The 26,968-nt window shown below is 39.0% G+C and overlaps 1 protein-coding gene across 1 annotated transcript; it reads left to right on the top strand.

Moving 5' to 3' along the window:
- Window positions 1-127: 127 nt before the first annotated feature.
- Window positions 128-26,968, top strand: LOC121941927 (WD repeat-containing protein 19-like). The gene is given in 37 exon segments (XM_042484939.1): window positions 128-212; window positions 2,793-2,884; window positions 2,985-3,050; window positions 3,164-3,289; window positions 3,464-3,579; window positions 3,682-3,797; window positions 4,765-4,845; window positions 5,091-5,203; window positions 5,292-5,465; window positions 5,555-5,625; window positions 5,721-5,893; window positions 7,673-7,793; window positions 8,022-8,128; window positions 8,246-8,362; window positions 8,504-8,659; window positions 9,895-10,042; window positions 11,328-11,541; window positions 12,135-12,294; window positions 12,422-12,532; window positions 13,092-13,201; window positions 13,280-13,337; window positions 14,465-14,611; window positions 14,838-14,920; window positions 15,008-15,091; window positions 15,178-15,324; window positions 17,159-17,283; window positions 17,412-17,521; window positions 18,423-18,491; window positions 19,342-19,419; window positions 21,253-21,349; window positions 21,477-21,601; window positions 22,369-22,454; window positions 22,565-22,714; window positions 22,855-22,937; window positions 22,940-22,977; window positions 23,085-23,161; window positions 26,613-26,968. Coding segments are annotated over 37 exon segments (4,050 nt in total). The 5' UTR covers window positions 128-206; the 3' UTR covers window positions 26,728-26,968.

Here is a 26,968-nt window from a genome sequence, read left to right as displayed (position 1 = left end):
TAGCTAATGTTTTAGAAAATTACCAAGTGTTAAAGACATCAGTGTCATTTTCACTCAGCTCCGCTTTGGAGGCTCCTCATTGGCTGTTGCTATGACATCGCCGTAGCTTCTGACTGATGCATTGTGGGATACATACAACAGTTGTGTGGAAGATGTTGTGAAGAGAAAATATCGACTGAAAGTTTAAAAAATTAAACACTTTTGAGATGAAGGTAAGTACCAGCGGATGCATTAAAAATAGCAACATTAGCTCTGGTTTTACGCTCTCGACGTTGAGTTGTATCACGTGAACGGGCTTCAGCCACCGAGCTAAATTAGCTCTTTGCTAACGGTAGCTATTAGCGTAATTGGGCACCACCTAGAAACCAAGCGAATACTTTACACGGAGTAACGTTAGCTTGTCACCTAAATTGGCTGTTTTGTTCGCTATTAATAAAGACAAGTTTATAGGAGTATCGAAGGCGTATTTTTTTCATTACCCAGGGTTTGTTATCTGATAGTTACGACATATCAGCTAACCATGCATTGTAATAAGACAACGTGAAAGCATGTTGTTTGGCGAGTAATTGCCAAAATAATCCTAATACGGTGTGTCGAAGTGTTAGCCTATATTTACCACAATATTAAGATGACGTTAGCTGTTGGAGCTCTCTGTCATTTGTCCCTGCGACGTTTTTAATAACTCATATTTTAGCATTTTGGTCAAATTCGTTTACCCAATTCAACTTCATAAAAGACCTAAATTGCAAGTAAAAGATTCAGACCACGTGGATAGATTTTTTCACTCTGTATAACATTCATTACACTAAAATAGCCTGGGCACTGTTGCATGTACGCATATAGATTTATAAGCTATCACGCTGCTATCATTGTCACCAAATGTTCTACTCTTAACTGGTTGACATTATTTTGTTAACTTTGTTAACTTTTTTGTTTTAAAGAAAGACACATTTCCCAAACTTGGGTTGTTTTTGAGCATTGGGGCTTAAAAAACAGTAATATTTTTATTATCATTAATTTATTTTTAACATAAACACCACATGTTTTTTACTCTGCACTTTAACACCCATTCAGTGGCTCTTTTATTCTTTTATATCCTTTATATATTTTAGACCTCTTTTATCATTTTTTTCTCTATCCTGTATTTATGTCTGTACAACAGGTTACTGAGCTGCTGGAAACCTGAACTTCTTTTTGGGATTAATAAAGTTACTCTATCAAAAAGACATCAAAGAAAGTGGGAAAAAGTTTGTACACAAAGCTTGGCCAGACCAACTGCATGTGAGAAAAGGCATTTGGCGATTTAGTATTGCACTTTTATAATGTCGAGGAAGAAGAGAGGCTGAGATAGCTTGACTTTGACTCCCTATAGGATCAAACTTAAAGGGATGGTTCATTTTTATGAAGTGGGGCTGTGTGATGTACCTATCCATAGACAGAGTGTTAGCAGGTGTGACTCAGTATGCCTTCAGTTTGTAGAAGCAGGCTGAAGTCTGACATGGAAGCTAAGCAGTCCACTGCTGTGGATGGGGACCTGCAACAAAACCTGTTCTAGCCTGCTAAAAATTAATGTTTAAGCATACACCAAATTTGAACTGGTCAGTGGTAAAGCAGCAGTGTTTTAAAAGTTACTGTTTTTTTCCATGGAGTCTGCCGCTTTAGCAAGAGCATACAGTGGATGGGGAACAGAAGGTGCTAACGGCTGTCCTGTCAGAACAGGCTGTCTGACAGAAAAGTGAAGCAGTGAAAATACTCCCAATATTGCATACATTAAAACCGATTTTGATTTTTTTCTTTCTTTTTTTTTTGCTGACCCCTAGTAGATTGCTTAGCTTCCATGTCCATCTCCAACCTGCTTCTCAAATCTGCAGGTGTGCTGACTGACATCTTTTGGGTGCAATACATTGACTGTGGATAAAGTACTCCATACAAACCCACTTCAAAAAATCTGAACAATCCCTTTAAAAAACACTGGATCCTTAACTTCTCACACTGGTATCTTTCATCACATCTTGCTCACATTCTTTCATACTCCACGCCCCCAGTTTGTAACGCAGGCTAAAAGATTTGCAGTCTCCAAACTCAAACCCAGATTGATCAAGTGATGTCAGATGTGAATTTTTTTTCTCAGACTTAAAGCTCCTCCAGAGTCACACAAGATGACAAACAAGTAATGTATAAAATAATGAAAATGGTGGAGTGACCTTCAAAAGCACACAGACAGACAGAGCATCTAAAATCCAAGAATTATGTCATTGACAGTTCAATTAATGCATTCACTAATACCTACACCTTAAGTTTATACATTTATTTATTGAACAGCAAATCAACAACAATATTGCTCCTGGTTTATAAAAAATGCTGAAATAAAGTGTCTTCAAAGCTTTTGAATGGCTTGATTAAGAGCAGCTGAGCCTAGTGTCCACTAGCTAATGTTAAGTAATCTTTCTGGTTCGGTGAGTAGAAACTATTGTTGAGTTTGTAACTTTTTGAAGAAAAATATAAATGCTACTTTAATTTTAAGTTTGAACATGTCTATGTACAAATAAAGCGTACTTAAAAAGTAATGTTTGTGGGGTGCCTGGTGGCTCAGTTGGTAGAGCAGGCATCCTAGGTACAGAGGCTGTGTCCTCACCACAGAGGCTGCAGGTTCAAGTGCAGCCTCAGCCCTTTGCTGCATGTCATCCCCTCTCTCTTCCCCTTTCATGCAACAACTCTCCTATCTTATAAAGGCAATAAAAAGCCAAAAAAATCTTTAAAAAAAGAAAAAAAAGTAATGTTTGTTTCCACAGAGCGTTTTTGTCCTCGCTGACAAAGCCTGGGCTGGTTCTAGTCTGCTGTATAAGTGGCAGAAATCCCTTGGTAATTATATCGCTGTTGCAGGGTGAGTAACAGCCAAAGAAAATTGTATAATAATATGCTTTTCTTAGTACAAGATTTACATCAACACAGTACTCAAAATGTGTATATTTCTAATTATACAGACAGGACAACTCAGTGAAAATATTTGATCGACATGGACACAAGTGGGCAGAACTCAGCCTTCCAGGGTAAGTGTGAGAACATCATTTTTGGTTCAGATTTTGCATTATCAGAAAGGTTCAGATTCCTTCTCCAAAGTATTTTACAGTAACTTCACACTTCTTTCTCCTGCTCTGCTAAGGCGCTGTGTGGGGATGGACTGGGATAAAGATGGGGACATTTTGGCAGTGATAGCCACAAAATCCAGCTTCATCTACCTCTGGGATGCCAGTGTCAATAAAACATCCCAGATAGACAGCGGCATGAGGTATGACAAACATGCATCACATTTCCAAAGAGGAGGAAGTCGGCGTCGCTAATCATATCTCCGGCCTGTGTTTTTTTAAGAAGAGCAGCCGTCGTTTCTTTTAGACGACAGTAGCTGTGAAGTTATTGTTAATCACCTTTAATATTTTTTTCCTGTGGTCATTTGTTTGGACAGAGATCAGATGTCCTTCGTCTTGTGGTCAAAGATGGGCCCTCTGTTAGCAGTTGGGACAGTCAAAGGAAACCTGTTGATCTACAATCAGCAGACCTCACGCAAGATCCCCATACTGGGTAACACACACAAAGCAGAACTGCACTAATACTTGTTTCAGTAGTTTTAAGTCACTTCTGTTATATCGATTGTCTCTTTGTTTCCCACCACCAACACAACAGGTAAACACACCAAGAAGATCACCTGCGGATGCTGGAGTGTTCAGAATCTACTGGCTCTGGGAAGTGATGACAACACTCTGAGCATCAGCAATCATGAGGGGGACACCATCCGACAGGTGTCCACGCATGAACACACAGGCAGCCTCTGGAGCACTTTGACCAAAAATAAACTGCTGTGATCTGAAAATGTTGGCTCCCAGCTGGTAAAAAAGAAAAGTACTTGACCTAAAGCGCAAACCATGATGACATCAGTAGGCGTGTCGTATAACTACAGATGCACGTAATCACAGCAATGTCACAACAGCAACACTTCTGGGTAGATAACTGACAATTGATTGAATTTGCGGAGATATGCAAAATCTAAAAAAATTTATCTCGGTTGTCATTTTGAGCCATAACTGTAAGATATATTGTTAAACAAGTGGCCTGACCTGACATTTCTGCTGTGCTGATGATATTTACTGTGTTGTTTTACAAGCGTCTTTGATGAATTAAATATACCTGCACAGAAGCTAAGCAATGCACTGCTGCTGACGCAAAACATATTCAAGCCACCTAAGAAGACCAACCTAAAAAAAAATCAATATTAGTTCAAGTGTACACTATATTTGGAATATTTTCATCTCTTTATCTACACTAACAGATCAAGGCAGCAGTAGACCAGCAACGTCTGTGTTTTGGGACATAAAGTTACTGTTTTTATGCCTCCACGCAGTGATAGCTGAGGTTGTTTAGGGTTGTCTGTATGTCCGGTCCATTCTTCGATTTTAGTGGTAGAAGGTCAAGGTCATGGTGACCTCATAAAACATGTTTTCAGTCTATCTACTGACTGATAGCTTTGTAGGGAATCCCACTTGTCAAGCCCCTTAAGGGTTTTCTGGGTTTCCCCCGCATGTCTCCTTTCTTAAAATATATAACATTGTCAAATCAAATCAAAAATCAAATGACTAAAAGTGATCTTCCAGTGGTCATATAATATGTGATAAAGAGGTCAGAAGAAAACTGTATCACTAAATAGTGGAGGAAGAATAAGAGAGCAAAACATGAAAAGGGATCTGTTTCATCCTTTTGTTCTTTTTCCAGACAACACTTCGCGGTGAGCCTGCTGAGATTAACTTTTCAGTGATGAAGACTGATGAAAGGTCCGGTCAAGGAGAGAGCACTGTAAGTTTTTGGTGTTTCTGTGATTTCTCACTGTCCTTGATTTATCCACATTCTTCTGTATACCTTTTCACATCATGTTCACATTTTAGTGTCTTGAAGTTAAGTCTTTACTTTTGTCATATTAGGCTAAAACATACACCATTGGCTGTTAAAACTGTCCATATTTAAAGTTTACGTAGGGAAGTAATCGTTTGAGTTTGACTTGATGACATATTTTGACCTTCCTTTAAATATTAACCCTTCAGGTGAGTGTGTCTGTGGACAAGAAATACCTGATACTCTTCAACATCAATGACCCCGACAACCGGATAGAACTGACCTTCCAGCGCCACTATGGAAACATCGTGTCCTACCGCTGGTACTGCACACGAGCGCACACTAACTGAATCATGACAGTAAGATGATCGTACTAAAGTTCGATCTCTTCCTCTGTGTGTCTTTTAAAGGTACGGTGATGGGTACATACTGATCGGCTTCTCCCACGGGTACTTTGTGGTTATTTCCACTCACATCAGGGAGATTGGGCAAGAGCTCTATCAGGCTCACAACCATAAAGATAGTCTCAGCAGTGTGGCCATCTCACCAGCGCTGAACAAGGCTGCCTCCTGCGGGGACAACTGGTACGCACCGGCTTTCAAAAATCACAACCCAGCCAATCCTGTTTTTTTGTGAGAGTTAAAACACTAAAGCCTGATGTTTGTTGTTGCAGCATAAAGATCCACGAGTTGTCTGAGCTCAAAGACATCAGCAATGTAGTTCGGCTGGACGATGAGACTAAAGGTAAGACAGTCCCCTTTTTCAGCTGCACTCTCAAAACGCCACCTCGAACGTACCGCACATTTCTCCTTCATCTGCCCCTCACTGTCCTCCTCTAGGGCTGGACCAGCTGAACTGGACAGACGATGGACAGTTGTTGGCCGTCTCCACACAGAAAGGGACGCTCCACGTCTTCCTGACCAAGCTGCCCATCCTGGGTAGCAGCTTTGGTACCCGGCTGGCCTACCTCACCTCCCTGCTGGAGGTCACTGTGTCCAACCAGGTGGAGGGGGTGAGGACACACACATTTGCGTGCACGCGTGCACACACACACACACACACACACACACACACACACACATTGATATGCACTGCAATATTATAATATAAACTTCTTTTCACACTTTAAGATTTTCAGAAATTCTAAGGCTATAAAACAGTGATTCACAACTGGTGGCCCGTGGGCCACATATGGGCTGTAAAGCTTCTCATCAGGCCGTGTCATAGTAATCAAGTCAGAAAATGTAGAGGAAAGAAAACACCATCCAGTATTTAAGATAATTAGTATTTTTTATTTCTTTTATAGAAGCAGACCCCCCCAACATGGAGATGGAAATCATTTTATAAGGAATAATTTACTTATATGTTCCACCTGAAGATGTTATTAATCTGTCTTTCTGCTTATTTTTAGTGAGTAGTAGTGATGTGTCCAAAAGTGAGACAGCAGCGTAAAAATAATAATGGCAATGAAAATGAACTTTATTTTTGTAACGCTTTTCAAAATGGAACTTTGACGAAATTATAAAACACCAGACAAAGAAAAAAGCATTAGAACAGTTTAAATGTTATACAACATGGGATAGAGTGGGTCTAAATAGTTAATTCCAAAAAAAATTTTTAAATTATTTGGTAATTCGACCCCCATGCAGTTTCAAATCCTAGGATAGTGAGGGAATGACCTGCCCTACTAACCCTATGATTAGCTGAAATAGTTGCCTCCGTTGGTTGATTGGCTGGGTTTAGGTGAGGAGTGAGATTGGTTATTGTCAGGGTTAGAATGTTGGTGCGAGCCAATCAGAGGCAGAGTAATGCGGGCCGTTCCTGATCCCCCACTCCATCCTAATCCTGTGATTACCCACACGGTGTCTGCTTCTAAAAAGTCTGGCCCTTGCACAGATGTGACCCCTGCCATAAACATTGACAAAAATGTGAAGCACTGTGTCTTTAAATATAATTAACAAAAACATACATTTTCATTCAGAGTTCAGTGGACATGACCAAAATTTCAAGTGCTTCAGATATGATCATATAATGGCCCTTAGTCAGACTCAGCTGTTCTTTGACCCACGCCTTATTTGTGCACATATTTTTTTTTGATTGATTTATTGCAATCTTTATTTCAAGCATGTTTTTTTAAGTTTTTAATTGTTTTGGTGTAATCATACAGACAGTGTCATCTGTATTTATACAACCTCAGGAGGCCTGTGACAAATGCACATTTTTATAATAGCTAAAACAGACACTTAACAGTTACAACCAAACATACGGATTCATGTCAATGACCCAGCTAAGCTGTTGACAGAAAAAAAGTAAAATAAATAAAAGCCCCATGACCTCTTGAGGGTCTCACCTTCATCTCTAACCTGGCTAAGGTCAGAACATATAGTACCCACTTCTCCCACAGCCTCACAAAAATGTCCATCTTTAGGTCTGTGCACCAAATTTAATTGCAAACAGAGTAAGAAATATTAAACCCTGACCAAAATTCCAGGAGTCAAAAGTAGTAGTACTGTTGCTGCAATGCAATTGCATTCATATGATCCAAAAATAATTGTGTTTAATCAAGTCAAGTCAGTTTTATTTATAAAGCCCATTATCACAAATTACACTTTGCCTCAGAGAGTTTTACAGCATAGGCCAAGAAATAAGTGAGCTCAGGGCAGAGACTGGTAAGAGAAAGGATCTATAAGAAGAAGTACGTCATTGAAATGGGGGGATATAGTGTATAAGAGTGAGCCATCAGTGTTGCAGCTGCTGGAAACCACTTTGAATCCCTCTTTGTGTTTTCCAGGAGAGTCCAGTGGCCATAGAAGTGGAAGTAGAGCCTACTTTCATCGCCATGGGACCGTACCATGTGGCTGTGGGAATGAACAACAGAGCCTGGTTCTACGCATTGGTGGACCAAGAACCTGGTGTGTGTGTGTGTGTGTGTGTGTGTGTGTGTGTGTGTGTGTGTGTGTGTGTGTTGTGTGTGTGTGTGTGTGTGTGTGTGGTGTGTGTGTGAGTGTTAGTGTTAGTGTGAGTGTGATGTGTTAACTGTGAAATCAAGCTATACTTTTCGAAAATATTTGTTTAGTTTAGTTTTAATCATATATGAGTGGATGAATAAGCTTCAGTAAACAGTTTTGTTTGTCTCTCAGGATATAATCAGCTGAAGGACATTGAGTATTTGGGGACAATCGCCAGCATGTGCCTTAACTCAGACTACGCAGCGGCGCTGTTTGAGGGAAAAGTACAGCTGCACATGGTGAGTCAGTGCTTTGTTTCTGTTTTTGTCATCCCCTTTGTCATCATGAACGATTATTTAGCAGGCGTCACCGTACTACACCGTAAATACTATGAGTTTGTGTGTTTGTATGTGTAGATTGAAGGCAAAGACCAGGAGGAAAAGAAACAGATGAAGTTGTTTCCAGACGATGACACAAAAGGTCGAATCCTTTGCCACGCCCTCACCGCTGACTTCCTCTACTACGGCACTGATGTAAGGCTCAGCACAGAGCACTTCAGAGTAGCTGCTTCTCATGTAATGAATGGTAGCCAGACTCCACGTGTTCCCCTCCCTTTATCCCCGCCCCTCTTTTTCTGATAGATGTGACCATCTGTCTCTTTATCTGTTTGTCAGTCAGGTAATGTGGTGTGCGTCTTGGTGGAGGACTGGGAGACTTTGAGCAGCTACAGCCACTCTGTGGGCGTGAGGAAAGTGTTCCCGGACCTAAATGGCACACGGCTGGTTTTCATCGACGACAAGAACAGCGGCTTCCTGCTCTCCCCTGCAAATGTCAGTGCATGTGGCTGCTTGACACAATTATGCATGCATACAGCTAAACATACAGTATAATCCACTCAACTGATCAAATATTAACTACAATCACGATTTTGGCTGCCCACAATTCAATGATCTACTGTGATATTGACTTAAAATGCATGCTCGGTTCATAGAAAACTCCGCTGCACATCAGATCAAGTGCTCATAACTACGAGCCAGCCTCTAGTTTTAAAAAGTTGTCTGCTACACATGCACTCTGCAGTGGAAGCCTGTGAAACACTTTCCAGAATGTTGCCACTGCAGCTGGGGCAAAACGAAAATCATTCGTCATCAAACGATTATTATCTGATGTTGGAGAGAATAAATAATATGCAAAGAGGGCATGAGACGTGTCTCTGCTGCAAAGTAACACAAATAACTTGTTAAACCACCTGTAAAAACATCACAATCTGCAGTATGACGAATGCATTAAGGCCAAGAAAAATAACGTCTGAGTGTCATTCTGTCTCTATGATAACTTCACTAATGTAACGTCAGTGAATACCTGTCCTTGTCTCGCATTAAGACACCCAACATCCATGACTGCTATAAAAAATAATACAAAACAACAGTCACAACAAAAAAACACAGCAGCCAATAAGTATCCATAAGAGATGCACTGAATTGAGGTGAAGAAGAACCTTAATTTAAGTCTTGATTTTGATGCCAATATTTGTTTATTAGTAGGAATGTAGCATATCATGGAAGTGAAAGCAGTGCTCTGTTTATTTAAATGTGTTATTTTGTCCCTAAAAATGATGAATAATCTTGAGAAATAATCATGATCTCAATATTGTATATAATAATCGCTATAAGCATTTTTGCCATAATCGTGCAGCCCTGAGGGTCTTTGAACTGTGATAAAAAACAGATTATTAGGTATCCCGTGATAAAATATCAATGTTAGAAAAGATGTATTTCATAGTTAAAATAAAGTCTGAAAAATGTGAAATATAAAATCTGTAAGCGTCAAGCTATAGCTTTTTTTTTTTTCTGGGTCCCTTTTTTGACTCGCACAATATCTAAATCATCCCTCACACAGCGCGATAAAAAATCATGAGCATTTTTAGCACATTTGTGGCCCTGTTCTGTTCAGTGAGTTAGAGTACATACATTATGTATTTATGACGATGGCAACATTTAGTGCTTTACAAGGAGAAAAGTAGAAGGTTTGTGTTAACAACAATGTAAATGTGTTCGTGTTGCAGGCCACAGACTCCTGCTTCGAGCTCCCAAACTTCTCTCCCACCATCACAGGAGTGCTGTGGGACAACTGGCATGCTGACAGAGGAGTGTTTGTAGCTTATGATGATGACAAGGTCTATACCTACGCCCTGCACAAAACCACCATACACGGTAGGGTTACGCCACACCATTACACTCACTCACACACACGCACACACACATGCTTTCTAACATAAACAGTAGCATGTTAAACAGAGAGAAATAGTCACTGATTTTAATTTCTCTGACTGTTGTACGCTGTAAAGCCTTCTGAGGCAAACCATGTATTGGACTTTATAAATAAAATTGACTTGACTTGACTTAACTTAGTCTAAAGAGACTTGCAATGAATGCAATAGCATACATTTTACTGAGTAAATCAAATTATCTAACAGTGTATAACGCACAAGTCAAGGTTCTAGAACTCTTTTTATATTATTATTATTATTTGCAAGACATGGGGATGGCATGCAGACAGGGGGGTAGGACTGGGCACAGGTCAATTACATAAAGAAAGTAGGGAGATTAACTGTAGTTGTGCATGGACAAAATCTGAATTATAATTGTAGGGAAACCTCTTTGTGGAGTTAATTAGGGCCAAAAAGTATTTGAGTCATTATTAACATTTGCGGTAGTAGTAAAACTGTAATTTAACAAAATGGCAGCGAGTAATGATATATATACTTTTTAAATTAATTTAAATGCAATATTACTATTTACTTTCAAACATTATTATTAGACACTTTGTATTTTATTTTCACTTATTTGATGCTCTATTTTTGTGTTCTTTTTGCTACTGTATTTTTGGAGCAATCTGGCACAAGAATTTCCTTCGGGATTAATAAAGTTCTATCTTGTCTTATCTTATCTTATATGGAGAAAAGTATTGGGCCACACCTCTTAATCATTGAAATTAGATGTTTCATACAGTCGGCAATGTGGATGAATGGGCAAAAATGCCCACAGCTATACTGCAAAATTTTGAAGAAAGTGTTCCCAGAAGAGTGGAAGCTGTTGTAGCTGCAAAGGGGGAACCAACTCCATATTAATGCATATGGATTTAGAATGGGATGTCATAAAAGCTCCTGTAGGTATAATGCATAGGTGGCCCAATTGTTGTTTGTTACTGTATACTGTCCATAAATATATATAGACACACAGACATTTTCTGAGAAAGAAAAGGAAATAAGTCAATAAAAAAGGATAGCGGAAACAATATTTGGATGAATGAACAAATGCTGATGTGTGTTTGATTGGGTTCTAGGACTGCTTTTACTGTAATGTAAAGAGAGATAATAACAGTAGAGTTATTCAAAACTCTCTCTCTCTCTCTCTCTCTCTCTCTCTCTCTCTCTCTCTCTCTCTCTCTCTCTCTCTCTCTCTCTCTCCCTCCTCTCTCCTCTCTGTGACTGCTCAGGCCCCCGAGTGGTGTTGGTGGGAAGCACCCCACTCCTCTTTTCCCAGAAGCCTTTGCTCTTGTACAACGGGGAGCTGACATGTCAGACGGCAAGCGGCAAGACCAGTGAGGTGGCTCTAAGCACACACTCCTTCCTCAAGAGTTCGGCTGGCGCACCGACAGATGCACCGGTGGAGCTCAGCCAGCAGCTCGCCCAGGCGCTGATGCTAAAGAGGTCAGAGGTCTGATTATTTTTAGGAACTTTTTATATTATTCTATCCATATCGTGTAATTTTAGATTTTAAAAACAATCATACAAACTTAATAGGCCAGTTTTACAGTTCAAGTCAAGTCAATTTTGTTTATAAAGCCCATTATCACAAAGCACAGAGCCCTCAGCAGATCCTATAGCATACGACATCCCTCTGCCCTTAAACCCCCATATCGTCTAAGGACCCCCCCCAAAAAAAAACCTGTAACGAGGAAAAAATGGTAGAAACCTCAGGAAGAGTGACTGAGGAGCAATCCCTCTTCCAGGACGTGCTATAGATGTCATAAAAAAACAATTGAATTGCAATAATGACAAAAAGGAAAGAGAAAGAGAGAGAGAGAGAGAAAGAGGAAGAAAGAGGAAGAGAGAGGGAGATATGCAACAGCAATAATGGTAACGGTAGTATATCATAGAACAATAGTGATAGGTGTAAAATTACTAAATGCACTCTGTTAGACAGTGTATGAAAAATATGGAAACATAAGTAATATGTTGGTTTCTTCTGTGTGTGTGTGTGTGTGTGTGTGTGTGTGTGTGTGTGTGTATATTCTGTCCAGGTTCCATGATGCCTGGGGGCTGTGTAAGTCTGAGGGTAGTAACTCTGACTGGGAAGAGTTAGGAAAAACCTGTCTGGTCCACATGGAGGTGGAGCTGGCCATCCAGGTCTATCGTATGAGTGGCAATGTTGGCATGGTCCTGTCTCTGCAGGGTATCCAGGTACGACTTACCATGGCTCATATGTCACAGCCTCTTGATAACAGACGCTGTCTCTGTCTGACGATACTGACACACATACCCATCTGCCCTTGGTGTCTTCTTTTTCTCTCTGTCTCCCTCTTTCCAGGGTATAGAGGACATGAATTTACGGGCGGGACATTTGGCCATGTTTCTAGGTGAATACAACCTGGCCCAGGACCTGTATCTGTCCTCTGGCTGCCCAATCGCTGCCCTGGAGGTAAAAACATATGCACAATTAAAAAGCAAATAGTCTGCATGTTTGTGTATGTGTGTAAGAGAGCAAGGCCGATTGCTTGAGCCTTTTATGACCTAATCTCAATTAACTGAATTAGAGAGAAAATAAATGAGAAAGAATATACACATATCGACATATATACATATACATATATCACATGTACACACATACCTACATATACACATACAAAATGTTCTAACCTCCATCTCAATTTTGATCTTACATTTTATTTTTAAACCTCTTAGCCCCATCTCCTAACCCCACCCCTCCTCCTCTTCCCTGTGTCCTGACATAGGTCTTTTGAGATTTAAAGTTAGGATCTATTCTGAAAGTTTTAAGTTTGTTCTTCTATTTTTGTTTTTACCTAAGAAAGAAAATAATTGTTTGGGTTTAGTTACATTTCATCTAAGACTTTTGCAGGATGGGTTTGGTTTGGCGTTATTCTTTCTGTTCATGTCTAAGCAAAGATCGTTAATGTAGGCTTAAATTCAACTTCATTTCTTCGGCTGTGTGTGTGTGTGTGTGTGTATGTGTGTTTTAGATGAGGAGAGACCTGTTGCACTGGGACAGTGCTCTTATGTTAGCAAAGAGCTTAGCTGAAGACCAAATTCCCTTTATATCCAAAGAATATGCTGTCCATCTGGAGTTTATGTAAGTATACACACACAAATACAATCTAGCAGACCTGATCTGTCTACACTGTATCTAAACTTCTCTTTCTGTCTGTAGTGGAGACTACGTAAATGCTCTTGCACACTACGAAAAAGGCACGACCCATAATAATAAAGTAAGTGCAATTTACTTATTTAATCATTCTTTCAGCAGTGATAACAGTATAAGAAATTTAAAACTGTGAGCATGACAATATTTTTTTTTCCCTGCCCCTTTACTTTAAAAAAATGAAACCACACTGAGAAGACACCTCAGATGTTTACTTTTTAGCAACCAAAAGAAAAGGAAAAATCTAATAAGTTTACACTGTGGCCTCACTAGCTGTGCGCTTACAACACAAACTGATCTGCCAAAACAAAAGAAAAAAACAGACACTTAGAGGTAACCATTCTTGACTTTTGCATGTTCAGTACATACAGTAAGTGAAGCAATTCATATATGACAGCGTCAAATTATTGACGACAGGGTTTCAAAATAGCTAAAGAAAGGCGACCAGGTTTCATTAAACCTTTGGTGTGATTCATGTACACTGTATCTGACCTCCTCTAGTTTTTTTTTTTTTTTTTAAATTTTTTTTTATTTTAAAGATTATTTTTTTGGCATTTTTGCCTTTTATTAAACAGGACAGAAAATTGATAGCGTGAAAGTGGGAGAGAGAAGGGATGACATGCAGCAATGGGCCATGAGCTGGAATTGAACCCCCGGCCGCTGCGACAAGGTCATCGCCTTCATTTATGGGGCGCCTGCTTCATCCACTGAGCCATCTGACGCCCCACCTTCTGTAGTTTTAACATTGACATCAACTCCTGAGTCCATTGTTTCAAAGATGGTGGCTTTTTGCCTTCCAAAAGAACAAATTAAAGCAAATTAAATTTCCCTTCTTTAGTGAACAGAAAGGCCCTCTTTTCATTGGACTACCCCAGAAACAGAAGTGAAGGGGTTGGGTTTTAGTGTCGTATCTCATGAAACAGGGTGGCGGCAGGGTTGGCTAGCAATACAAAAATGCTGAAGTACAACCTGTAGTTCAAGCAGCAGCCCCGAAAGACAGCAAACTTTTTTTTTTTTGCCGGGTTGGAGGGATATCTAGACACTGCTCTGATGGACAGATGTATACCACAGCTCGTCTGCACATACTACCCACATTGTTTTGACACAAAGTTGGTTGAAAATCAGCAAAGTATCCCTTTAATGTGTTATCTTTCCACTGCCCTGATCTTTGCTCGTTTCCCACTCGCTGTGCAGTTCCAGGAGCATGACGAGGCGTGTAAAGCTGGTGTAGCCAGGATGTCCATCAGGATGGGTGACATCAGGAGAGGAGCTGCTCAGGCGATTCAGCACCCAAGCAGAGTCCTCAAGAAGGAATGTGGAGCCATACTGGAGAGCATGAAGGTAGTCAGCCTCTCTTTCTTTTTTTAAACTATGTTTTATACTATATATAAACAATATCGGAACTGTGTATTTTGGTAAATTCCCCAGGTTAGTGGTAGATTATAGGGATCTGATGCGAATATGTGTTTTATATTGTGTGTTTTTAAAGAGCCATGTTGCAAGACAGCGCCATGTCGCGAGTATCTGAGCATCAGATAATGTTTTTGAATGTTCTCTCCCTTTTCAGCAATTCTCTGAAGCTGCTCAGCTCTATGAAAAAGGACAGTATTATGACAAGGCTGCGTCGGTCTACATTCGTTGCAAGAACTGGTGAGACAAGCACTAACACTCAACAACACACTGAGACCTGCCGGTTTCCCTCCTCCTTTATATAATTCCTCTTTACTCCATACTCAGGGCGAAGGTTGGAGAGCTTCTCCCACATGTCTCCTCTCCTAAGATCCACCTGCAGTACGCCAAGGCCAAGGAGGCGGACGGCAAGTAGGTTCATAGTGTGAATGTCTGTGACATTGTAGATAGTGATATCAGTAAGAAGAAGCAGATGTAATGTGTTCTGTGTGCACCAGGTATAAGGACGCTGCACGGGCCTATGAGAGCGCTAAAGACTGGGACAACGTGATTCGCGTGCTGCTGGACCACCTGAACAACCCTGAGGAGGCTGTTCACATCGTCAGGGAGACACAGAGCATCGACGGAGCAAAGATGGTTGCAAGGTAAGACAAACACAAGCACAGGTGGATACAATTAACTACAACCTAATACAGTTTGGTGCTTTTCTTTTTTGTGCTTTTTGACTGACTAAATGTGACCCATAATTTATTGTCATGTCATTTATTGTCACCAAAAAAAAAAATTTATTTTATTCAACTTTTTGTCTCTTGATCTCCCGATAAGGTGATTACACTCGCACTGAATGTGACCAAATAAAAGGGGAGGCTTTGTTAGATGTTTTTACACATGCACCCCGTGCATCTAATCTGATCTGTGACAGTATATAAGTGACAGTTGACTGAACAATGAACAAACATGTCCAAACATAAACATTTCTGTTTACACTGTCTACTTTTTCATGGGCACATCACATTGACACATTATCAATATAATTCTATTTATTTATTTACCAGTTTCTAGTGTTGAGAATAACAATTATTTCAACTATAGATTCATATCGAGATTAGTTTTCAAGTGAATATTAAGGGTAAAAATGTCAAAACATTTTGAAAATGCAGATCACAATTTCCCAAGTGGATGTTGTGTTCAACCAAAAGTCCAAAACCCAACAGCCCAAACATATTGAATTTTGCAGTGGTAATTCACATGGTCATGGAACACCTGAAAAGTCATGGATTGCCTTAATCTTGTTTCCAGGCCAAGAAAAGTAATAAAATTGGTAAAATCCTTGAAAATTTTGGAAAAGTCTTGGAATTTTGTTATGTGTAATAAATAACCTCCCACAGTAATCTTCTGTGGATTACGTTACATATTGTGTAATATAATGGCAAAGGTATTTTTTGTAACTTAGCTCTAATATGTGACATTTTGCTTCCCATCAATTTTGTTTCTTCTTTTTTTCCCCCGCGGTCCTATTGTCCCTCCATATTTGAATAATGCCGGGCAGGTTGGACAAGGAAAATAATGTGACAATTAGGTTTAGAATGTAGGGTCATTAATCGCAGAGTTTCAGTACGTATGTTACACTTGTGGTGTACTTTTTAACTCAAAATAAAAACATCTTAGAGGCATGATCTTCTGAACATTAACAAAGATTAACAAAGATCTGAGTCAGTTTGCAAAGAGATTAGCTCAAAAATTGTTCCTCACATATACCATTATAATTTTTCAATAGGGGCTGAGACCTGTTACACACCAATCACAACAAATACTAAGTTCACGCTTCCTGATTTTACACCATCCCCAAAATCATCCGATCATGTGAGCAGGAAAGACACAGAAAAACACAGGTTAAAATAGGACAAAATTTGGTACAGAGTTTGAGGAATAATCGTGAATAATATAGAGTAATAATATGTGTCTTGATTATAACATATCCATAACTTTCCAGCTCACACTAATACTTAAATTGTTTCACATTTGTGAGATTTACTGAAATAGTTGTTGCACTCTTGTTTTGTTTCAACTGCTCTAAAAGTAAAGTTAAGTAGTTGGAAGGCTTGGCGCACTCTTTTTTCAAACTAACTAACCAGTGGGCTAACTAATGTAATTTGGCGTAAAGTGTACTATACAGTTCTGTTTGTGTTATATGTCGTGGATGGTCACAGATAATTTATTATGGGTCCATGGAGAAGTTTATAAATTGTGTTCAAGGAAATCTGTGGGAACCCTGGATATTTAAGACAACATAGCTTGGGAAGCTGGAAGGAGCAGATGTTGGCATCCCTGATTGATAATTGACTAAAATGATTACTCAGTCAAGCGTCATTGCTAATTAATTTTCAGGCCATTTGTTACATCTCCAGTTCTCTCCATCTGCTGCTCTTTCCCAGCTGTGTAATAAACATTTAACATATATTATTTTTGTAAATTAAGGTTCTTTTTGGGGCTGAACGACTACAGCTCGGCCATCCACTTCCTGGTGCTGTCCCAATGCAATGACGAAGCTTTCCAACTGGCACAGCAGCACGGACAAATGGAGGTCTATGCAGACATCATCGGTCAGTCTGAGTGTCAATGTTTACATGCACCATCAAGACAGATTTTATAGTTTAAATGGATCTGATTGTAGTATTTGCTGGGGTGTTTTCAAGCACTGAACTGATGACTGTTGCGGTGTGTTCATCAGGTCCTGAGGCGACGCAGGAGGACTATCAGAGCATTGCTCTCTACTTTGAGGGTGAGAAGAAACACCTGCAAGCTGGCAAGTTCTTTCAGAAGTGTGGGCAGTACAGCAGAGTAAGAGCACTCCCTTCTTTTTTTTTTTTTCTTCTCATGCATGTTCCAGGCATTATGTACATGTTCTAATAGCTACTGACGATTTTTTAGGATTCTGTATTTGGTTTTTTGTAATCCATTATGAGGTGAGATTCTCTTATAGAGCTCAAGGGTTTTTTGTATCTCACCTGCACAGTGTGTTTCTATTTTCTTGTTGTTCTGCTGTTTTGTTTTTACAAAATAAACATATAAAATAAAAAGTATTGTTGCAGAACCTGTTGGGATTTTTTTTTTTGGCGCCTGTGGTAACAAGTCAGAGCAGCCACACTGCCTGTGTAAGAGGCGCTGGTCAGGTGCATCTCAGTGGCTTCTCAGCCACGGCACAGCTTGACAAATGGTGGCTTTTTTCACCTGCCATGTACAGTTGTCAGCAGAAATGACAGTGAAAATGGTGTTTTTATAATATTGACCATCTTTTTTTACAGTTTTAATTACGTGTCACAAATATGAAGAAATACAACTGTATCTGTTTTACTCAAACTCGCTTCTGTTTCAAAATAGAAATCCTCTGACAATGTCTCTTTCGACCGTATCCCATCAGTTGTTGACACAAGGCATTATTATTGTGAAAGATTTGCAGGACCATGTTGTTGACAATGCAGGTGCTTGCACGACTTCATAAATGTGCTTATAAATGTGGAAATACAGTACTCATAGCAAAAGGCAGCCCTCCAGAAGCATCGCAGCAACAACACTGCCGGTGTGAACACCGCGAGCTTGCAACACACTGCAGTTCTGCGAGGTTGCCATCACCCGCTGCTCATGCATGCATTGTATTCCAGGCATCATGTTCTGATGTTGACTCACTCTAATCCACCAGTTCATCCAGTCAATCAGTTTCTTTTTTCTTCTTGTCTGTCAGGCTCTGAGGCACTTCCTGAAGTGTCCCAACACTGAAGACAACCTGGCTGTAGAGATGGCTATAGAGACGGTGAGAGCTGAGTGTGTCAAACTCATGGACTGTATATAAAGATGGACGCAAGTGTAGGCGAGGCAGCTTTATCTGTGTAGCACACAAGTGCTTAACAGGGCAGTAAGGTAAAAACATAAAGGATACAGATTTACATAAAAGAGTAAAGAAATAACATTTAAAAGGTACAATCAGTTACTAAATGATTTTTTAAAAAATAACTTAAAAATCACCATTTAAAATCTACACTTACCTCTGCTATGCAAAAGTGGTGCTGATACTGGCGTCTTGTGCTGGTGATGTCATTTGTGGCCAGAGTCAGTGTAGTAGCGAGCTGGTAGTGGAGTTCCCAGCCAGACACCATCCCAAGCAATTGCCAGGAGCGCCATTGATCGCGATCACATCAGTTGGCATGCACAGCTGTCAATTATGATGTCAAATACTCCTTTTTAAAGCGTACAAAAAAACAAATTAAAACCAATATTATCAGGAAAACTATCTCTCGAACAAACACCAGTGTGATAAAAACTACCTAAAATGACAAAAAACATCTTTGGGAAAAAAAAATATTTATATTTATAAATATATTTTATTTATATTATTTATATGTACTTTGAGTTTTTAGTTTGGCTCATGTCTGAGGCCCCACCAGGGGTGATCAAGATGTTGAGGCTTCACTTTTGGGGAACCGTCATGTCATCCATCTCTATAAACAGTCTATGGCCAAACTGAACATCCCAGTGCATATACAAATGATAAAGTGCTTTTTTTTATGTTCGTGTGTGTGTGTGTGTGTGTGTGTGTGTGTGTGTGTGTGTGTGTGTGTGTGTGTGTGTGTGTGTGCGTGCGCGCGCGTGTGTGCGTGTCTCAGGTGGGTCAGGCCAAGGACAGTTCTCTGACCAATCAGCTGATAGATTACCTGATGGGAGAGAGTGACGGTATGCCCAAGGTAATCAATACACCGCAGCCATCTCTCTTGACTCTTGGTGGATGTGACTTTTCTAGCAACGTGATTTTGTTGTGATAAATCCAAAAGTGCATCATGCTTTTATACATTTTTGTTTCTTCAGTTTTACTCATCACTCATTCTCCCTCTCGCTGTTTCTCCTTCTCCTTGTCTGGTGTTTGTGTGTGTCGTCTGTCTAAAACTTGAGAAGCTCAACCCTAAACTTAGGCAGAAGTGATGTTATAAATATATTGACTTGAGTCAATCAAAATGAGAAGTTATGTCAAGATGCCTGACAGCTTTAAACTAATCCTGTCCAAGTCTTTAAATAAATGTAAGTTTCTTTATCACAAAAATGTCATGAATAACATTAATCCAGTAAGATTCATTCGCTTTGAGGTGTTTGAAATCTGTGAGATGCACTTTGTCCCCAGAGATCTGCAGGCCCCCAGCACAGTTTGCCTGTTATTAATCATCGCAGTTCTTTTCTCTAAAATATGTTCCTAACTGTTTTATCAGTCAGCTTCATACTGTGAGTAATGGGATCCTACAGGAAAACACTAGTCTCTTTTTGGGTCCGTTGGAAAACTGTGATGTCACGTATTTCCATCCACCAATCAGGATCTAGTGACATTTGGATTCTGATGGCAGTATTTTCTTAACCTTTAACTCAAAGTGTTGCTTATTAAGTCATACTTCCTGTTGTGGTGAAAAACGCTGCTGAAATCCAGTTTTCGGGGGCTTTATGATATGATAGTACAAGAAAAAAAAAATCAGATCTGATATAATAAATATGGCTGATTGTGAATCTGCAGTACTATTTATGGTTCATGCAATTTGTGTCAGTTCTAGTGGAAAATTCCCTGAAGGTGCAAATTTGCATGATCTCTTTAGGGTTTCCGCAAATCCTTAAAAAGTCTTAAAAAGCATTGAATTTTATTCATTTAAAAATAAGGCCATCATTGGCATTTAATGGACGTAACTTAATCTTTCAAAAGTCTTTAAAAAGATTTTATGAATCATTTTATATCTGACATTGTAAAATCATTGTAAAATCTGAAAGAATGATGAATAAATTACTTTTCTCAGGAGGCGGGGTGCACCCTGGACAGGTTGCCAGACTATCACAGGGCCGGTCCCGAATAAAAATAGCGAAATGAGAAATACAACTGAGAACTGAGAAATACAAAATTGACCAGAAGATCATCCAGAAATGCCAGATATTCCACACTTCTTTCTGTAAACTAAATAGATACTTTCATGATGATACAATAGGTTCATTGTCTTCCTTGTGTTCCACTCTAAAAAGGATTTTTTTTCGACATTTAACATAGATCACTTAAGTTTTTCTTTGCTTAATGCTACAATAAATATTTTGGCAAAAACAAATGTCCTTCAATTTTGGTTATTAGATTAAATTGGTTTTAAACACAGTTCCAAAAATGTCTTAAAAAGTCCTCCTTACCTTAACCTGCAGCAACTCTTCCTCTTTTATTTCCTTGAAAATGTGTTTGTCTCTCAGCATTAGTTTTGCAAACATTTCTTTGATTAGATTTTATTTTAATAATAGTTTTCTTATTTAATTGTATCAGGTGGAGATGAGAAGTTAAATTACAATCGTAGACATTTTTTTAAAAGGTTTTTTTAAAGAATAGTGTATTACCCATGTCCCTGATCTTACGTTTAATCAGATGCATATTACACACAGAATGCAAACTCAATGACAGTTTCAGCACTTTCACCCAGCGATTTCATGTATGTAAATCTGACCTTGTGACAGTGAGTGCTGACCAAACTTCTGATGCTTTTTTGACCTTTCTTTCCTCTTCTTTCCAGGATGCAAAGTACCTGTTCCGTCTGTATATGGCGCTGCAGCAGTACAGGGAGGCTGCTCGCACTGCCATCATCATCGCCAGAGAAGAGCAGAATGCTGGTACAAACGTATTCAACACTATGTACCAATAACGTCAGCCATGATGCGTTAACCAACCGTAATCATACACGTAGGTTAATCGTGTTTCTGAAATTTTGAACATTTATTTTGCATTTTTCTCTCACAGGGAACTATCGCAACGCCCATGACGTACTGTTCAGCATGTACACAGAGCTGCAGGCCCAGAAGATAAAAATCCCTGCTGAGATGGCCACAAATCTCATGATCCTCCACTCTTACCTGCTGGTCAAGGTCAGTGCACACCTGCAATGTGCTTGTTCATAGACCGGATATAAAGATGGACAAAATGACAGTTTCCCCAAAGTGTAACTTTTCAATCTAGATTGTCCCCTGGTGTATAGGTCATAAAGCCCGCCCCTCTATGTTAGTGACTTAGGCCAAACTAAAAATTCAAAGTACACAAAAAGTAAATTTTTCCTGAACTGAAGGTAGTTCTCATCACCCTGATGATTGTTCAAGTGATCGTTTTTATGGTAAGTTCAGTTTTAATAAGTTATTCAATTCTACAAAAAGGGGATTACTGCCATTATTGACAGCTGTGACAGCCAATCCATATGCCAGTGTTCAATATGGCTGCTCGCAATTGTTCAAACAGGTGTTTTGACAGGAATGTTCCCACCGCAGAGATCACTACAGCGCAGATGCTGCCTCCCAATGACGTCACCAGTGCAAGCTGGCAGCAGCCAAAAATTAGCATCAGCATCATCACAATTAACCATAGCTGTTAATGCATTGTGCTAACCATACTAGCAGCAAGTGTTCGGGTAATCTCCACCCTCTCACTAAAAGATGGTCTCCTCTAGCTCCAAATGTCCAAGATGGTGATGGTCAAAATGCCAGATTCAAGGCTTCAAAACAGGAGTCAGAAAAAAAATAAGTGGGTAACGTCACGGTGGCTCCATCTATTATTGAACATGGTCCTACATGATAAAGGCTTTCCACCTTAACATTTTATAAATGTGTAGTGTTCCTGAATTGTAAATTCTGTTTTTATGTAGATTCATGTAAAGAGGGGAGATCATCTGAAAGGGGCACGCATGCTCATTCGTGTCAGCAACAACATCAGCAAGTTCCCTGAGCGTGAGTCCACACAGAATTTTCCACTGTCCAATTCACTGGAAAACAAAATTGAAATGAAGCGTTTTTTAAAAAAAAGCCAACAGAAGTCTCATCAGTGTTTGTTTGTGTTTGCAGATGTCGTCCTATTCTGACTTCGGCAGTCATCGAATGTCACCGAGCCGGACTGAAGAACTCGGCCTTCAGCTTTGCTGCTATGCTGATGAGACCAGAGTACCGGAATGAGATTGATCCAAAGTACAGGAAGAAGATTGAGGCTATGGTTCGGTGAGTAACAACAATGTCCTCTCCTCTCATTTATTCTGTCAAACTTCCTCCTTCACACATACGCACTTCACCACATCTTTCCGAATTTTGCCTACTCCACCCTACATTGCATTTGAATCCTTGGCCTTGATACATTGCAGACGTCCTGATACATCGGAACTGGAGGAGGAAACTACTCCTTGTCCCTTCTGTGGCTTTCAGCTGGCACAGAACGAACTACTGTGCTCTCCTGCAAGAACAACCTGCCCTACTGCATCGCCACGGTACAAACACAGGATCACTGAATCATTCATACACTTACTGATCTAAATAGTTTCACCTATGTTAGTATTTTTAACATTTGATCTCTGTACCTTTTTCATTTTCTCAGGGTCGTCACATGCTCAGAGAAGACTGGTCTGTGTGTCCTCATTGTGAATTTCCCGCACTATACTCGCAGTTCATTTTGTAAGTGATACATCAATTTTCATCCTCTTTTTTTAACTGTAAAAAAAACTAGGGGTGGGCTGACTGACTGACTCACCATCAGTCAGTCAGTCATTTTCTGTAACCGCTTGTCCTCGTAAGGGTGGCGGGGGGGCTAGAGCCAATCCCAGCTGTCATCAGGCGGAAGGTGGGGTACACCCTGGACAGGTCTGTCGCAGGGCTGACACATATAGACAGACAACCAGTCACACTCACAGTCACAGTCACACCTAAGGGCAATTTAGAGTCACCAATCAACCTGCATGTGGGAGGAAGCCGGAGACCCTGGAGAGAACCCACGCAGACATGGAGAGAACATGCAAACTCTGCACAGAAGGGTCCCCGCCCGGACCGAACCCCGTTCCAACCAGGTTTTGAACCAGGGACCCTCTTGCTGTGAGGCAACAGTGCTAACCACGACGCCACCGTGCCGTCAAGTCAGAAAAAAAATACTATTGGGATTTTTTTAAAAATCATCCAAACCAACATAGTATAGTATGTCTTCCAAAAATTATCAAAAACGTCATAGTATAGTATCGCCGAAAAATCATCAAAAATATCATAGTATAGTGTGTTGTCCAAAAATCATCAAAAACCAGTGTGTAGTATAGTATGTCATTCAAAAACCGTCCAAAACGTCATAGTGTAGTATGTCGTCCAAAAATGATCAAAAAGGTCATGGTATAGTATGTTGTCCAAAAATGATCCAAAGTGACATAGTATGGTATGTCGCCGAAAAATCATCCAAAATGTCATAGTATAGTATGTACAGTACATCATAGTACAGTATGTCACAGAAAAACAATCAAAAATGTCATGGTATAGTAAGTCGTCCAAAAATCATCCAAAGTGACATAGTATAGCATGTCGTCCAAAAATGATCAAAAACCTCGCCGTATAGTGTGTCATCCAAAAATGATCAAAAAGGTCATAGTATAGTATGTTGTCCAAAAATGATCCAAAGTGACATAGTATGGTATGTCGCTGAAAAATCATCCAAAACGTCATAGTATAGTATGTAGCTGAAAAATCATCCATGGCGACATAGTATAGTATGTCATCCAAAAATCATAAAAAACTTCACAGTATAGTCTGTCAACCAAAAATTAACAAAAACATCATAGTATAGTGTGTCGTCCAAAAAATGATCCATACCAACATAGTATAGTATGTCTTCCAAAAATCATCCAAAGAGACATAGTATAGTCTGTCGTCCAAAAATAATCAAAATCCACATAGTACAGTATGTCATCCAAAAATCATCAAAAACATCATAGTATAGTATGTCATTCAAAAATCATCCAAAACGTCATAGTATAGTATGTTGCTGAAAATCATCAAAAACGTCATAGTATAGTATGTCGTTCCAAAAATGATCCAAAACGTCATAGTATGTATGTTGTTGAAAAATCACCAAAACATCATTGTATAGTATGTTTTCCAAAAATCATTAAAAACGTCATAGTACAGTATGTCGTTCCAAAAATGATCCAAAGTGACATAGCATAGCATGTCGTCCAAAAATCATCCAAAACGTCATAGTATAGTATGTTGTCCAAAAATGATCAAAAACGATCAAAAACGCCATAGTATAGTATGTCATCCAAAAATCATCAAAGGTGTCACAGTATAGTCTGTCGTCCAAAACTGATCAAAAACCTCACAGTGTAGTATGTCACTGAAAAATCATACAAAACGTCATAGTATAGTATGTCGTCCAAAAATGATCAAAAACGTCATAGTCTAGTCTGTCATCCAAAAATCATCCAAAGCGACATAGTACAGTATGTCGCCCAATAATCATCCAAAACATCATAGTATAGTATGTGGCCGAAAAATCATCAAAAACGTCATATATTACAGTATAGTCTGTCGTCCAAAAATGTTAAAAAACGTCATAGTATAGTATGTCACAGAAAAACAATCAAAAACGTCATAGTATACTATGTCGTCCAAAAAACAATCAAAAACGTCATAGTATAGTATATCGTCCAAAAATGATCACAGACGTTATAGTATAGTATGTTGTCAAAAAAAAATCATCCTAAGCATCATAGTACGGTATGGCGTCCAAAAATGATCCAAAGCAATATAGTATAGTACCTGTTCCAAAAATCATCAAAAACATCATAGTATAGTATGTTGCTGAAAAATTATCAAAACATCATCGTATAGTATGTTTTTCCAAAAATCATCAAAAATGTCTTAGTGTAGTATGTCTTTCCAAAAATGATCCAAAACATCAAAATACAGTATGTCATCCAAAAATCATCAAACGCATCACAGTATAGTCTGTCGTCCAAAACTGATCAAAATCCTCATAGTGTGGTATGTCACTGAAAAATCATCCAAAACGTCATAGTATAGTATGTCGTCCAAAAATGATCAAAAATGTCGTAGTCTACTCTGTCATCCAAAAATCATCCAAAGCGACATAGTACAGTATGTCGCCCAATAATCATCCAAAACGTCATAGTATGTGGCCGAAAAAATCATCCAAAACTACAGTGTAGTATGTCATCCAGAAATCTTCCAAACCAACATAGTATAGTATGTCTTCCAAAACTGATCAAAATCCTCATAGTGTGGTATGTCACTGAAAAATCATCCAAAACGTCATAGTATAGTATGTCGTCCAAAAATCATCAAAAACCAATTAATATAGCGTCGTCCAAAAATCATCCAAAATGTCATAGTATAGTATGTCGTCCAAAAATGATCAAAAACGTCATACTATATATGTCACCAAAAAATCATCCAAAGGGATATGTCATCCAAAAATCATCAAAGGTGTCACAGTATAGTCTGTCGTCCAAAACTGATCAAAAACCTCAGTGTAGTATGTCACTGAAAAATCATCCAAAACGTCATAGTATAGTATGTGGCCGAAAAATCATCAAAAACGTCATATATTACAGTATAGTCTGTCGTCCAAAAATGTTAAAAAAACGTCATAGTACAGTATGTCGTCAAAAATCATCAGAAACCACATAATATATCGCCCAAAAATCATCCAAAACGTCATGGTAAAGTCTGTCCCCCAAGAAACATTAAAAACCTCATAGTACAGTACGTTGTCCAAAACGTCATCCAAAAATACATATCATGGAATGTCCCCAAAATTCGTGAAAAAATGTCATTATTTTCCTGATATTTTTACGATTCACTAAGCTTTTATAGGTTTGTACAACATAATATACAATGATTTTTTAATGCTATCTTGGATGACATACCACACTATTTTTTCCAGATTATTATGACAGACTTAACTATGAATTTCATGTCCTATTTGGTAAAATGTTTTTTTTTCTTCTATTTAAGGAGGAAAGTGCGTTGCCCAAAATCTCCAACTACTCCACTAAACAAACCATTGATTCACTTCTGTTATTTGTTTGACATTCACAAATCTACATTTAACTGTTTGTGTGTCCAGGTTGTTGGACACAGAGGCCGTGTGTCCAATGTGCTCTGAAGCTCTGAGTGTCCAACAAGTAAAGAAGATATCTGACTGTTCGGAATATCTGCAGACTGATGACCCGGATCAGTGAAGAAATGACAACCAATCATATGTTTATAAATGTAAAAGTTATTTTCTATTTGTTAAAAATGCCAAATATATATTTTAGATAGATCTTAAGCTTTTAGTTTTGTATGATGAGAAATTAATAGAAATAACTGAATTTCAAAGTTGCCTAATAGCCATCAATCAAAAGACAATGAAAGAACAATGTGTATATTCTTAGGTGAAATATTTTCTGTTCATGCTGTTTTTAAAGAACATTATTGTAA

Source organism: Plectropomus leopardus, chromosome 4 (genome assembly GCF_008729295.1).
Source record: "Plectropomus leopardus isolate mb chromosome 4, YSFRI_Pleo_2.0, whole genome shotgun sequence".
Lineage (NCBI taxonomy): Eukaryota > Metazoa > Chordata > Actinopteri > Perciformes > Serranidae > Plectropomus > Plectropomus leopardus.
The sequence above is the reverse complement of the archived record's forward strand: the minus strand, read 5'-3'. Positions and strand labels throughout refer to the sequence as shown.